The following is a 13,761-nucleotide window of genomic DNA, read 5'->3' as shown; positions in this document are numbered from 1 at the left end:
CGAACTGTAAGTCCAAGGCGGCGGGTCCAGGCGTCTAGGACCCCTCCTCATCCATTCACCCGAACAACCGAAGAGACGGAGGGTTCGGCAATCGCCACCAATCCAGCGTGCGAATCTGGTCCATCAACTGCGACCTCAACTCCACATCTCAGCAGCTAGCCATAATCTCGCGCTCCCGACTAATTCGGGGGTCTCCCCAGGAATCGAACCCAGGACCTTAAACCGCGAATCGCATATGTATATATATATATATATACATATATATATATATATACATATATATATACATATATATGTATATATATATGTATATATATATATATATGTATATATATATATATATACATATGCGATTCGCGGTTTAAGGTCCTGGGTTCGATTCCTGGGGAGACCCCCGAATTAGTCGGGAGCGCGAGATTATGGCTAGCTGCTGAGATGTGGAGTTGAGGTCGCAGTTGATGGACCAGATTCGCACGCTGGATTGGTGGCGATTGCCGAACCCTCCGTCTCTTCGGTTGTTCGGGTGAATGGATGAGGAGGGGTCCTAGACGGCTGGACCCGCCGCCTTGGACTTACAGTTCGTATGGCGAAGTATAGTAGTGTGGTATATATACATGTATATATATGGTTTACACAATTCTTGCTATTCTTGTATATACATATATATATGTATATATATGTATATATATATAGTATCTGCCGGCTTCCGTACCCGGCGCCTGTTGCATTGATCCCGCATATGTAGTATGTCTCTCCATCATAGATAGCAGCGCCGTTCACGACTTGAATACGCTGAAGGTTCTCGGCATTGGTCTCCTTGGTCCATAGTGGCAGAGAGCTCGCAAGATTTAGGTGTCCCCACCCCTGAGAGGGGGAGCGTACGAACAAACATACAGGCACAGCGACAGAGCCAATCACGACTCCTAACCAGCAATGTGGACAAAGGATGCAACCCTGAATGCAACCAGTATGTAGAGCACCAGTATGTGTGGTGGCGGCGGTTGCATGTTCGTTAAAAGCGGTCTCGTCCTACCCGTCCTCTCATGCACATGCATACATCATACCTCGATGCCAACTCGACAGGTCTGTTCGGCCGGGCACACTTTGCGTGATGAGTGCCCGGCGGGATACTGATAAATGTAATGCTGGTGTATGTATGTACGATACCTACCTGGTATCTATCCGGAGGTGAGCCCAGGTACTCTCCTGAAGCCCTTGCTATTCCGCCCTGCAGGCAGTTAGTTATTAGTTGCCACCGAGCGCCAATGTGCGTAGTAGGGAATGTCAAGACAAGAAAAACGCCCGATACGGGATCACATGCACAAAAGACACATATAGCCAATAGGCAACAGGCATATATGAATGTTTACTGATTCCCACATTTGACTGGTGGTCAAGCCATCCAATTTCCGGGTCGCGGCACAGCCCCAGCCCCAGCCCCAGCATGCATGCATGTGTTGACCTACAGTACATTACTGATTGGAATAGCGCCGTGCGCAAGGGGGAATGAGAAGCGGCGGTTGCAGGCCTATCTAGGTTCCTCCCCACCCTGGGTGCACCGCCTTACCTGGCCACCATACCACATATTATTTACCTACCTTGAGTGACTCGGCTCCGACTATAGCAATCGCCTGCAGCATGTCATGCAGCGTGTCAACCAACAGCCATGTGGCCACGTAGATAGGCACACAACCCCGCCAGCCGTGTGTACATCGCACTTAGGTGGAGCACAGACACAAATCCACATGTCCCGATAGGGACAGTTGCCTATTGCAATGTAAAGTAGCGCTACTTAGCAGACCTACCTAACTGCAGGGTTGGCTTCAGATTACTAATGCGAGGATAATGCAAGGCAAGCGGCCCATCACAAACTGATGCACACGAACATCCCTCGTCTGTAGAATTTTGATCATATGTAAACTCTTGGGGCGGGGCCCCCGCAGCAAGAATGTTCGAGGGACCCCGCCCCGTAGGATTGCCGCCCTGTGGCATGCACCTGGAATTCACGAAATTCACATCACCCTCGCGCGCGGTACTACATCATTATTTACACTTACCTTCAGTAGCGGCCCGTTTGCAGACAACGGTGTGGATTCATCGAAGTCCTTCGAGCCCCGGGGGTAAAATCCATCGCTGTACATACATATGATGATGTGTGGGACAGGGGGGCATATCTTCACCCATGGCAGCTACCCGGCGAAACCTTGCCTTCCCCGGTATTTCGGGGCACTCTCATCTGGTCACCCTAGCCGACTTCTCAGTCGATCTTAGCACAGGTGCAGTACCCATCATCGGCATCCAACGGAATCTGCCGGATCGACGGCGGCTCAACTCCATTCCTGGTAAGCTAGCAGGTTATAACTTTATCCCAGGTCACCACCGCCCATCGACTAAGGGCACTTTTACCTTCCACCATCGGAAGGATTTTCGACCCTGACAGGTCTCGATCCCAGTAAGATCCATCATTATTATTAACTACATAATAATAAGCTATAATCGGCACTTACCTAAAATACTGGGACGCCAAGGCAATATGCCCAGACACCTGCAAGCACATTTTGACAATCTTTTTAGTTCTTTACAGATCCGCTGGTCAGATGTTAGCTTAAAGAACAGTGCAGTGGGCCAGTGCAGTGGGCCAGTGCAGTGCATAGCTGCCGTGTGAAGAGTACACAGCGCACACATCGTCTATAAATACCCGCTATCGCGCTCTGCCGGCATCTCGATAGGCCTTTTCAGCGCCTAGCCATACTACGGTCAGGCACACAGCTGCAGGCAGTTGGCTGACATTGGCGGTGGCGGGTCGACCAGTAGTATATTTAGCCGGCCCACCACATACAGCACGGCATATAAGCAACATGATTATTGTGCTGGCAGCCACGGAAAGACAGGCACAGCAATGATGCACACTCGCCAATGGCCGGCACCATATGGTGCATGCATGCATGCAAGTAAGTATGCGAGCAAGACGTAGTAAGGACCCTCCGCGGATACACTGCTGCACATGCGCATGCTGCACCCACTCATTCAAACAAAACCAACCAAGCATGCACGCAAATACGCCAATACTTGAAGTCACTAGTTCGCATTTGATATTGCCACCGCATCCCACCACCCACACCCCGGCCGGGTGGTACCCCGGGGACGATCACAACCGCAACCTGCTGGTAACTCATCCCACCACACATCGTGCTAGGGTTCCGTACAAGCAAAGAGCAGTACTGCTGCAGCGTACCGCCTCTCCATGCGACTGCTTGCAACCTTTCAACAAGCAGCCAGCCAGCAATATGCAAGCTGGACAACAGCACTAGTTGGTTCATCCTTACCAATGCGGTGGCCACAGAGGTCCCTGTGCTTGCTGTGTCCGAGCAATACTCACCAGCTGCAGGATCGTAAAGCGGGGGGGAGGATTAACACGTTGAGTGGGGCCTAGGGGAAGTAGAGATATGCCATTTATTACATGCTTACCGTTTTCCGTCATAAGTATATACTTTATGCATGTACGTACAATTCGAACGCATATATGTACCGCAGACCAATGAAAGCGAGCAATATTCATGAAAGCATAGAGGACATCAAGGTCTATTTTATTGATCAGTAATCCTAGCCTGCCTTGCATTGTGATGGGGAATGTCTGTAGTGCACGCATCGGCGCGGCAGTACATGTACATATGATGTGCGGGACAGGGGGCCCGTATCTTCACCCTGCGGCCACTACCCGGCAGATCCTGCCTTCCCCGGTGTTAGGGGGCAGCCTCATCTAGTCACCCTAGTCGACTTCTCAGTGCATCGCTCAGGTTCCGCACCCACCACCGGCATCCAACGGAATCTGCCGGATTAACAGCGGTTCGACTCCGTTCCTGGTCGGCTCGCGAGTCAACTTTATCCCAGGTCACCACCGTCCATCAACTAGGGGAACCATTACCTTCCAGCGGTGGTACCATAGGAAGAATATTCGACCTTGACTGGTCCTGATCCCGGGGTGTACATGTGTGAGAGCGGGATCCATATGTATATATTCATCCAACGTAATTGGACTTCCCATCTCCTATGCAATTGGGCAACATACATGTGCGCACACCCACCCTCATGATTGACCCACCAATCGGTCCCACCTTTCGCTGTAAGGACAAGCTCTCCCGGGGCAACAATGTCTGGCTTGTAGCGGGTGGTCGGCCCGTAGCTAGAGAACGCAGCAAGGATTTTTCCTACCGGAATGTCCTCCTGTTGGCGATGGATGCATGGGAAGGAACAAAGCCCCAACAACCCATAATTCAAACAAGGGCACACATGCACTCATGTGCAAAGAAAGGGCAGGGGCAGGTACATACTGTATTCATATGCACCCTTGTATGTATGTTAGAGTTTGCAATTAACGGACGTAGCTTGCAATAAAAAAGGATGATAATCGCAGGCATTGCAGGTGAAGCTTCACCTGCAATGCCTGCGATTATCATCCTTAAGAGCAATCAAGTTTGCAACAGTGACACCCAACTCAACTACATTTATGTTCCATAAATATTTATATATGGGACATACTTATTAATAAGCAAGCGGTGGTGGCTTGGCACATCACTACTCGTGTCACGTGCGGCAGCAGCACTAGCGCTGCGGTAACACACACATAGTTGACATGTATGCCGCCGCAGGGTGCCGCTGGGCCCTATGTAGCCCTACTTTGGTTTCCTGACACCCCGGGCCCGAATGTGCAGTCGCCTGTCAGTGCCATGCATGCAATCCACGTCGGCATGCAAAGCAGGTAAGAACACATGATGAAGAAACACCAGCGGCCTACCTAAACACGCACAGACTGCTCCTCGCTATTTGTGTGGATTCTTACGCTCTGCTGGCCTTATGAGCTTGTGGTCTCTGCGATCCACACGTATGTACGTATCTAAGCTTTTTAGGGGATGGATTACCAAACGGTTAACCAATATGAATGGACTATGGTGGCTAAGGGGCTGAGGGTTCCATGTCATAAAAATGAAAACACGGCTGGATATTATTACTTACCGTAACATAATGGAGACGGGATGATTCATGGTTTCTCATCTTCAGCATGTTATCCTTCACCCAGACACCTTGAGCCTGTATGACCATCATCAGGCGGCGGCGGTGCATACATGCAGGTATATAAACATACCACGCACACTCATAACCTTCATCATGCCATGTTCGTTTTCTTCATGGTCTCAGATCGTGCCCTGCCTTCTATATACAATGGTCAGCTCCAAACACAGCAAACATGTATACCATGTGGTCGTTGGAGGATTCCAGTGCTGCTTATATCACGACTTCAGGAAAGTACCACCGATCGGCGGATGCAGATCCCGTGGTGATGATATATGCCCCCCGGGATACTGCATCCGGGATTGTTTTGGGAAAATCATCCCTCGACTGTAACTAAAAGGGTAGATAGATGCATGCGCATGCCGAGGGACATGAAGGACAGATCCCAGTTATAGCGATCGCTAGAGATAGACCTGCGAGCCGACCGACAAGGAGGGGAGTTGTTGCCGCCGCTGCGTGATCCAGCCAGATTCCGCTGGATGCATGCGGGCGATGGTAGTGGGTGCTGAACCCGAGAAAGTCACAGGACGGACTTCGTTCGCAAAAGTCGGCATGTTGTGTGAAAAGGTTGAAGGTGCCTCCCTAGGAAACATTAGCAGGGATGGACTTACAGGCTCGTGGCCACAGGTGAAGCTGTATCCCCCCATTGCACAAATCATAATAGAGCTGGACCTTATTCATCATGCCTAGCATACCAGGGGCCGATGTAGACCATCAAAACCTTGTTACAGAAAAGTCGAATCCCTGGCATATATGATGTGTGAAACAGGGGGGTGTATCTTCGCCCGTGGCAGCTACCCTGCGAAACCCTGCCTTCCCCGGTATTTCGGGGCACCCTCATCCAGTCACCCTAGTCAACTTCTCAGTGGATCGCTCAGGTTCCGCACCCACCACCAGCATCCAACGGAATCTGCCGGGTCGACAGCGGCGCAACTCCATTCCTGGTCGGCTCGCAGGTTAACTTTATCCCAGGTCACCACCGTCCATCAACTAGGGGCGCAATGCCTTCCACCATCGGAAGGACTTTTGACCCTAAGGGGTATCGATCCCGGGATCTCCCGGGGGCAATGGTCGCGCCTTACCAGTGGTGCCAAACCCTAGTAATATATGCATGCACACGTGTTATTGGGTCATCACTTCTAGATCTTGCACCAGGAGTAAACCCTTACCTTTGTGATAAATCCATAAGGAATGCTTTGGGGTGTATTTGTTAAGATATTAGAGAAGTCAGATACGAAACCCTCGCTTGGTAAGATGTAGATGACCCCTGCAGCATTGGAGTTCTTAACATTTCTCGCGATGATTGTATACGTGCAGGTTTTCGGGTACTTCATGCCCAGATCCACAAGTAGGACATTCGCTCGATCTTCGTATTTCCAGCTGGACGTCTTGCCAGAAGCTGACTCTAATGCACTGCAGCCACTTTCATCTACGACTGGCAGGGCATTATCTGAAAATTGTGATGTTCTGGGTAAAACGACCAGCACCTGCAAACAGATTTAAAGCAAGGATACGATGTTATCACCATATAGCACCAGGTGTGTGACATGGCTGGGGCACATGCACATAGAGAGCCATATACAAGAGAGAAAGAACTGCCTGCAACATCCAAACTCTATACCTCGCAGTAGTGATGATGCTGAGATAGACGAGGTCTGTTTGATCCGCCGCGCCTTTAATTGCTAAGATTGCTCATTACTAGGATAAAGAAATAAATTAACATTTGTAAAAAATGAAAAGTAATTAATGTAAGAACTATTACGTATCTACGAAAGCACCCGGCGTCTCTTCCATCCATTTAACCCGCGGCTCTCGAGTATAAAAATGAGCTGCTTTCATCCGTAAGGCCCGCCCTCGCAAATTCTATCCGTCGCCGGTCCTTCCGGACGCGCTGCGGCTGCGGCTATTTGACAGCATTGATCTATTTGCAATTCTGTACTGAACGCCGTTTTCCGGGGGAGCTGCAGGCCACTCTTGCCCGGCCCGCGGGTTGCCCAGGACAGCTACATCTTTCACACAACCGCAGCTGGTTGCAGCACAAACGCAGGTGGTGCACTACAACAAGACCTCCTGCAGTTTGGATGTGCTTGCCCTGTCTGTGTGGATTATCGCACCCCATCGACTCATGCTACCTTGCGACATCTCGCACCCAGGCCCGGCTTCCTCTGGCTGCGCTTATCTGCAATGACGTGTTGAATCCCACCAAAGTCTTTCAGTTCAGTTGGTGTTTGTTGCCGGCAAAGCCAACCCTCGCACTATAGCCGATTATAGCCTTGGCCCAGCGGGTACTCGCATGCTGGCCTCCCATTACTTCAGCCATAATTGTTGACCTGGGGCACTTCCAACTGGAAATGTTAATCGGTGTCGTCACGGGCTGGATGGCCCTCATTGCGGGCTGGATGGCAGAGCACTGTGCTCCGCGGCTGTGCCCATTTCCGCCGCGCAAAAACGTTTCCCCACGACTTCATAAGTGATACGATTTGATTTGTTCGGACCGCAATTGGTGGCGCTTTTCGGCGGCAGCGTCATTATGCGTACGCAGGGCGGTCGGCCCTGGACAGCCGTAGCTGGACGGCCGGCCACTGTTACAATTGAAATAAGGGATTGTGAGGCATGGCATGGCAGCCATATAGGGTTGAGCCGACGGATTGCGGGGAGACCAAAAAGGGGAGGGGATGCCAAGTCGATCAGCGCGCGGGGTGGTGCAGGAACGCTCTTCAAGGCAGCGAGTGGAAGCTTTAGCGGCGTCATTGACAGCTAGCTAGCTAGCGGCTAGCGGGCTGTTCGGATTGAGTTTGGTTAGGTTTGCTGCCAGTTGCATCGCTGCCAGGGCGGTTGTAGTATTACACTAGTGTAATCACGATGTAACAGCTGAGGACAACGAGAGCAACAACGTATATTCTGATGACGTGCGCACAATGTTAATGTTAATGTGGTCTGTGCCCTACTCCAATAGGTAGAGACGGTCCCTTCCTAATCTACGAAGGTCACAATCTATAGAGGGTACGGAATTTTACAGACGGAGGTCGCCGGCATGCGTGCACGGTGAGCAACTTGCCTGGGCAGCAGGATGCAGATATTGATTGATATTGATTGCCAAGCGGCTCAATTAGAGCGGACCAAATCAGGGCCGAACCCGAAGCCTCGTGGCTCCTATACATTTCCTTAACATCGCTCTTCGATTGTTCCCATATGCATTAGCTATAGCCGCTTGGCCATGTTAAGACGAGCGAGCTGTGTCCCCGTGTAGTAGCTGTACATAGTACGGCACACATGCATATCATCTATAAATATGCGCTAAAACGCTCCGCCAGCATTTTGAGAAGCATTTCCAGTGGCCAGCTAGTACTACACTGCAGTAGCCGGCCGCTGAAAAGGCCTCCCGAGATGCTGGTCAAGCGCTTCGAGCGCGTATTTCTAGTTGATATGTGTGCCGTACTGTGTACCACCTACTACATACACCCAGCCACGGCAGACTCTTCCGCCAGGCCGGGCTTGAGGTGCCCGGCTGAACGACGTGGGGGGCCTGCCAGATGTTCGCAAGGAAGGGCCCCATGTTGGGAGGGCGGACGACAACGCGCTGATAGACGTCCGTACAAACATCATTTCCTATTGGTCCTTTCATCAGTGCCACAGTATAATACACAGATAGGCCCGAAACTAGGTTTATGGTTCATCGATCGACACTCAGTCCTCCATTTTATGGACAGATGCATCTAGCGGCCACCACCGAGCTAGCGCTAGTGTAAGGCCAGTTTGGTACTATAGCATTGTTTTGCAAACTGCTTCTCTGTTTGCCACTACATGTACACGCAGGTAGGTCAGCCTGGTCACTATAATAGCTAGCTATATACCTGCTGCAGCAGGTTTCTGGAGTTCAGCGTTTGGCGGAGTGCGTGCGTGCGCGGCTATTGCTTGCAGCATTTATACGCTATTAATTATTAATTGTATACTGAGGACAAGAGAGATCTGTAATAACAATAGGCAAACCGTAGACAAAATATATAGTTATGGACAGCGAAGCATACATACGTGAACGAACCTCATTTTCCAGAAGTACATTCCACTCGTCTTTGTAGGACGGAGCGAAAGAAACCCAAAGCTGAACGCAGCCAGTGTCCATCGCATGATGGACGAATGCACGTGTACATGCATTGCATGTACGCAAAGGAAGGTTCGTTGCGGTCATGTTAGTGTTGAATCGCCTCTTCTTTGTTCTAACGAGTGCAACAACACTGTGCATGCACTGTGTGTCCTGTCCATATGCATATCTATTTGCTCTGCATGCAAAAACATTGTTGTCAACAATTGCAATGGAATTGCTACTGTACCTGACCCTACTTGCTTCTGCCTGCATGCATGCTCCTATACTAAAGTTACAGATCACAAGTTCCAAACAGGTGCAGGGGTGGTCGGTCCATAAAAGCCGGAGGGCCCATATATGCCCCCCGTGGGGGGTTATGGCTATGTATCATTACAACAATGCATGGCAAGTAATTTGGACGATCTACAAAAGGGGGAATGTAAATGCAATAATTAGTTGAATGCATGCATCGATGACAATGTGTGAAAGACCAGCAAATGCGGATCAGAACAACCAGACTCCACTGTCACTCCCTTGCTCCACATCACTCCAAGCAGTGTACATTGCATCCCCCACGAAGCTAGATAGTGGCCAACACTGCTGCTACCAGACACATGTGTGTGTGCGTGCGTATAGCAAGTCTATTTTTATCGATGTATACATGTATGTGCACCCATGCATGCATGTATGCATCCATGCAGAGCAGTCCGAGGAGCAGACAGCAGCAGGTGACGGCAGGCAAGGGAGTTATTGTTTGGACCATATATAGACTACCAATGCGCCCATATGACGAAATAAACAGTCACTTACCACTTCAGTAATAACGTCTCCATCATAATACTTCGATGTCAACATAAGCTTCTTATCTTGTTGCATGATGGGATCATTACCACCGAAGAACCATCCATCACCAGCCGGTGGTGAGGCCGGGGTCTTAACAGGGGCTAAGCTTGCTGCTGCACCCACAACCAGAGTGTTCTGTATGTATTTATGAATGAGGAAGAGCAGAAATGGTTCGGTTTATTTCGTATACCACGGATAAGAGTACGTAAACCAGCGATGGTGAAGCCATACATGGTATGAATCGCTGGAGACGCCTGTCTGGTGTTGTGTAGTCCATATCTTCATGTCTACTAATGCAGGTATGACACTGATCCTGCTTTGTCGCGATAAAGCAGGATCAGGTGTCAACCCCACGCTCATCACTATCATCATCGCGTACCACGAATAATAAGTTGGGGATGCGGTGGTGAGTCACAGGTAGGGGAGCTGCCCGCCGACCCACATTTCCGCACACTCTACCGATTCGATCGATGGCCGGGCAAGGCATATGCATACCGCATGAGCCCCTGCAGGGGCCGCTGCGATCATTTCAGAGCGCACGCCAAAGCAAGAATTTGTGCACTCCCTAACCCGCTACATATACAGGTCCCAACCCGGAATTATATCTGCAACCTTCCGGCCACAAATTTTCATCCTTAAAGAACGGGTTTCCTAGCGATAACAGAAGAGAAGGAAAACATAGACGTTGCCAATATTTAGCAGGAAAAGTAAAGTTTACTCCAGGACCAGAACCCCGGAGTGTATCAAGGGGATGGGAGGGAGGGAAGAAAGGCTTCGGAGTCACTATTTGTAACACAGCAAAGGCGTAACCCGGGATGCTCAGATGGGCCTTGCGTCGTTACATTTTGGTCTCGAACCCAGCGGACCCCCGGCTATACACCTGCAGCCAGTGTCCCGACACTGTCCACTAGCACTAGCGGACAGCTAGCATGAGGCTCGACGAAGCAGCCCGCCCTCAAGCACCTCTCAGGTGCCCTCAGGCGCACACCTCGGGGTGTGGACGTAATTACATACCTTGGATTGAGCAAAATTACCCAGCGTGGTGGCCAACCTTCCGTTTCGACCTGCCATATAAGATGGAAGGTGTCCACTCGTAAGCAAGTGCACTTGTATGTGATAGGTCCCCTGCCGGTAGCTGTTCCGACATTAGACAAATGCAAATGTACATGCAATTCCATAGATGAATAGATATAGACGATACTAACACAAAGGGCGTGCGGGCATGCATGAGCGCAGCACAGTATTTTACACCTGGGTTCATGGTGTTGTATATAGATGTCCTGGCCATATGGCCATATTTGTCCTGGCCAAGCAAAGGTGGGCACAGAAGGGCTATGTGTGGACTTGGCTGTCGTCATGGCCAGTTCAAAGTTAGGAGGACAAAAAAGACTACCATACTTAGTATAACAACGGGAGCAGGACGCGGTGTATAGTGTTTCACAGAAATCGTGCTTGACCCGGCCAGCCTCAGCCTCGAGGCTGAGCTCCGTCTGGATTTTTTCGGGCATTGTATAGGCGGCATATTCAGGAAATTAGGTGAAAGGTATATAGGCCATTTAGCTCTACACGTATTCTACGAAACTTAAAGGCTTAGGCATAAGAGGCGCATGTGTAAGTGATGGCCTAATATACGATCATGTATGGCATAGTATTATAAGTACATTTTTACATCATAACCTGTAGCAAGGGATGTTTAGGCTATGCGGTATACAGATATGTATACACTTGATGTTGTAAACGACATTGCCTATATAGACGCAAGTATACATAATTCCCTATAATAGGACCTGTACAGGCATCGCATAATAGGCTTTCCTTTCGAGTCACCCTTTACATACCCAAGTCATCGCTCTAATCGATCGCGCGAAATCCACACTACCTCTCTTATTGCATTGATAACCTTGTAACGTCTAAGGGCTTGAAACTGCGCACTTTGTTACCGTGGCTCGATCCCAGGACCTCACGAGAGTATTGGTCGCGCCTTACCAGTAGTACTTAAACTCAGAATGTACATTAGGGGTAGTCCCAACTTTTATGCTTAGAATGTAAAGGGCACTCATGAACATCAGCTGCGTTCGCCTGGCTTGTCGTCCATGCGGCAGCCTCTGGGCAAATGGCCCAACTCCATTTGAGTTTGCTGCTGGCTGCGGCCAAGAAACATGCAATGCAACCGCCATATGATCCCTAGCTGTAACTGGTTTGCATACAAGTCGACGTAGATACCTCCTGTGACCGCCGTACAGGAAGAAAATTTTCCGGTACGACAACATGTGAGATCCAGAACCGAACACAAAAGCAGGAATCACCATTCAGAGCGTAAAACGTCGCCGTCCATGACTTATGCATATGAATTCACGTATTCTCTTCGCGTTTTTCTCCTTTCTTACGAATTCGTAAGGCCAACGCACATCTTACACCCGTCCGGTCCAGAGCCTCTATAGCAATAACATTAACATAAACATAACACAATAGTTTACAATAGTTTACAATAGTTCACGCCTACCACACCACCCTGGCAACATCACAGCTAAGCCCCTCGCATTGGCTTTGCCAGCGATCCAGAATCTGTAGAACAGCTGGCATTAGCCCACAAAGCCCGTCTAAGCGGGTTCTGAGGTCCGGCAAGGAGTACCCTACGCCTTCGGCCGCTGCCCTTGAGGAGGCGGCAGTAGGCGACTCCATGACGCGATCCACTCAGAAAGAACCATCTTTAGATGAGATTTACAAGCTGCTTCAGACCCATGCTACACAGACCAAGGCATCCTTCGACTCCTTGCATAGCAAGACAGATGCGCTGGCTGCTCGTGTTGACTCGCTGGAAAAGAATATCCCTGAAATGATTACCAAAAAGGTGGAGACCGAAATCAAGCAGTTCGAAGTTCGGGCCGCGCAGTTCATCATCGAAACTGTGCAGTCTCAGCTCGCGGGGGCCCCTACGTTTGCGACCGACCACACCGGGTCTAAACAGCGTAGGAACTTGACCGGCAAATCTGCCTACTACGATTCCGGCTCCCTGATCGCGTTTGGCGTCCCGGCTCTCGCGACCGCTAAGCAAGCAGCGGAAGCCATCACCCAAGTCGTCTCCGATGCCAGTGGAGGAAGCCTCCAGGCCTCCTTCCTCAGCGTCGAAGTACGCACTGAGAAGCCACGACCCAACCAGGCGGCCCCAACGTACAACATCACCATCGGCGTCACCCCCCGTGTCCGCGGCATGCTTTTCCGACACAGCCAGGCCCTTAAGGCCATCGGCATCATCTTCCGGGATGACCTCACCCCGGCAGGTTGTCAGCTCAAGCAGGCTCGGAACGCGCAGTTCCTGCGGCTGCGTGACGAGGGCCGCAAACCCAAGTGGCTGGGCCCGTACATCGAGTACCAGCGCACCGACGGCATGTACTACATGGTCTCCAAGTACGACGTGTCCGACGTTCCGCCCCCCCCGCCCCAGCCCCCGGCCGGGAACGGGGCTGCGGTGGGCACAAGTGATGGACGCGTGACCACAGAGGGTGCTGGCGAGGGGAGTGCCACCTAGAGTGCTATGAGTCGTGAGGCTAAAGACATCAGGGTCTTGCTTTGGAACGTGTGGGGTTTGTCGGTAGCTAAGCTTACCGACCCATCTTTCCTCCGCATTGCCCAGGACCACGATGTGCTAGTATTTACGGAAACACACTGTTCGGCGCAGGCCGGGAAGCTGGCCAAGGCCCTGGCCCTGCCAGGGTTTCAACTGCATGTAGCTGAGCGAGCCTGTAGAGGCGGAGCCGGGCCCC

The 13,761-nt window shown here is 50.8% G+C and overlaps 2 protein-coding genes across 2 annotated transcripts in view; both read right to left on the bottom strand.

The window, feature by feature from the left end:
- Nucleotides 1–3,521, bottom strand: part of VOLCADRAFT_89441 (uncharacterized protein) — a gene marked incomplete at both ends in the record, with an annotated part of 7,467 nt that extends 3,946 nt beyond the window's left edge. Inside the window, 6 exons of the mRNA XM_002948954.1 lie at nucleotides 713–864; nucleotides 1,172–1,228; nucleotides 1,599–1,631; nucleotides 2,058–2,133; nucleotides 3,380–3,382; nucleotides 3,469–3,521. Coding sequence (XP_002949000.1) covers nucleotides 713–864; nucleotides 1,172–1,228; nucleotides 1,599–1,631; nucleotides 2,058–2,133; nucleotides 3,380–3,382; nucleotides 3,469–3,521 — 374 coding nt within the window. The remainder of the gene's footprint in view (nucleotides 1–712; nucleotides 865–1,171; nucleotides 1,229–1,598; nucleotides 1,632–2,057; nucleotides 2,134–3,379; nucleotides 3,383–3,468) is intronic.
- A 400-nt stretch (nucleotides 3,522–3,921) lies between these two features.
- On the bottom strand, nucleotides 3,922–10,030 carry VOLCADRAFT_89440 (uncharacterized protein; the record flags this gene model as incomplete). The annotated part of the gene is made up of 5 exons (XM_002948953.1): nucleotides 3,922–3,971; nucleotides 4,116–4,224; nucleotides 5,014–5,088; nucleotides 6,240–6,557; nucleotides 9,965–10,030. 5 exons carry the CDS (start codon nucleotides 10,028–10,030, stop codon nucleotides 3,922–3,924), a joined length of 618 nt encoding a protein of 205 aa, XP_002948999.1.
- Between the last annotated feature and the right edge of the window lie 3,731 nt (nucleotides 10,031–13,761).

Source organism: Volvox carteri (genome assembly GCF_000143455.1).
Source record: "Volvox carteri f. nagariensis unplaced genomic scaffold VOLCAscaffold_12, whole genome shotgun sequence".
Taxonomy (NCBI): Eukaryota; Viridiplantae; Chlorophyta; class Chlorophyceae; order Chlamydomonadales; family Volvocaceae; genus Volvox; species Volvox carteri.
This window is presented reverse-complemented; position numbering and strand designations above follow the sequence as displayed.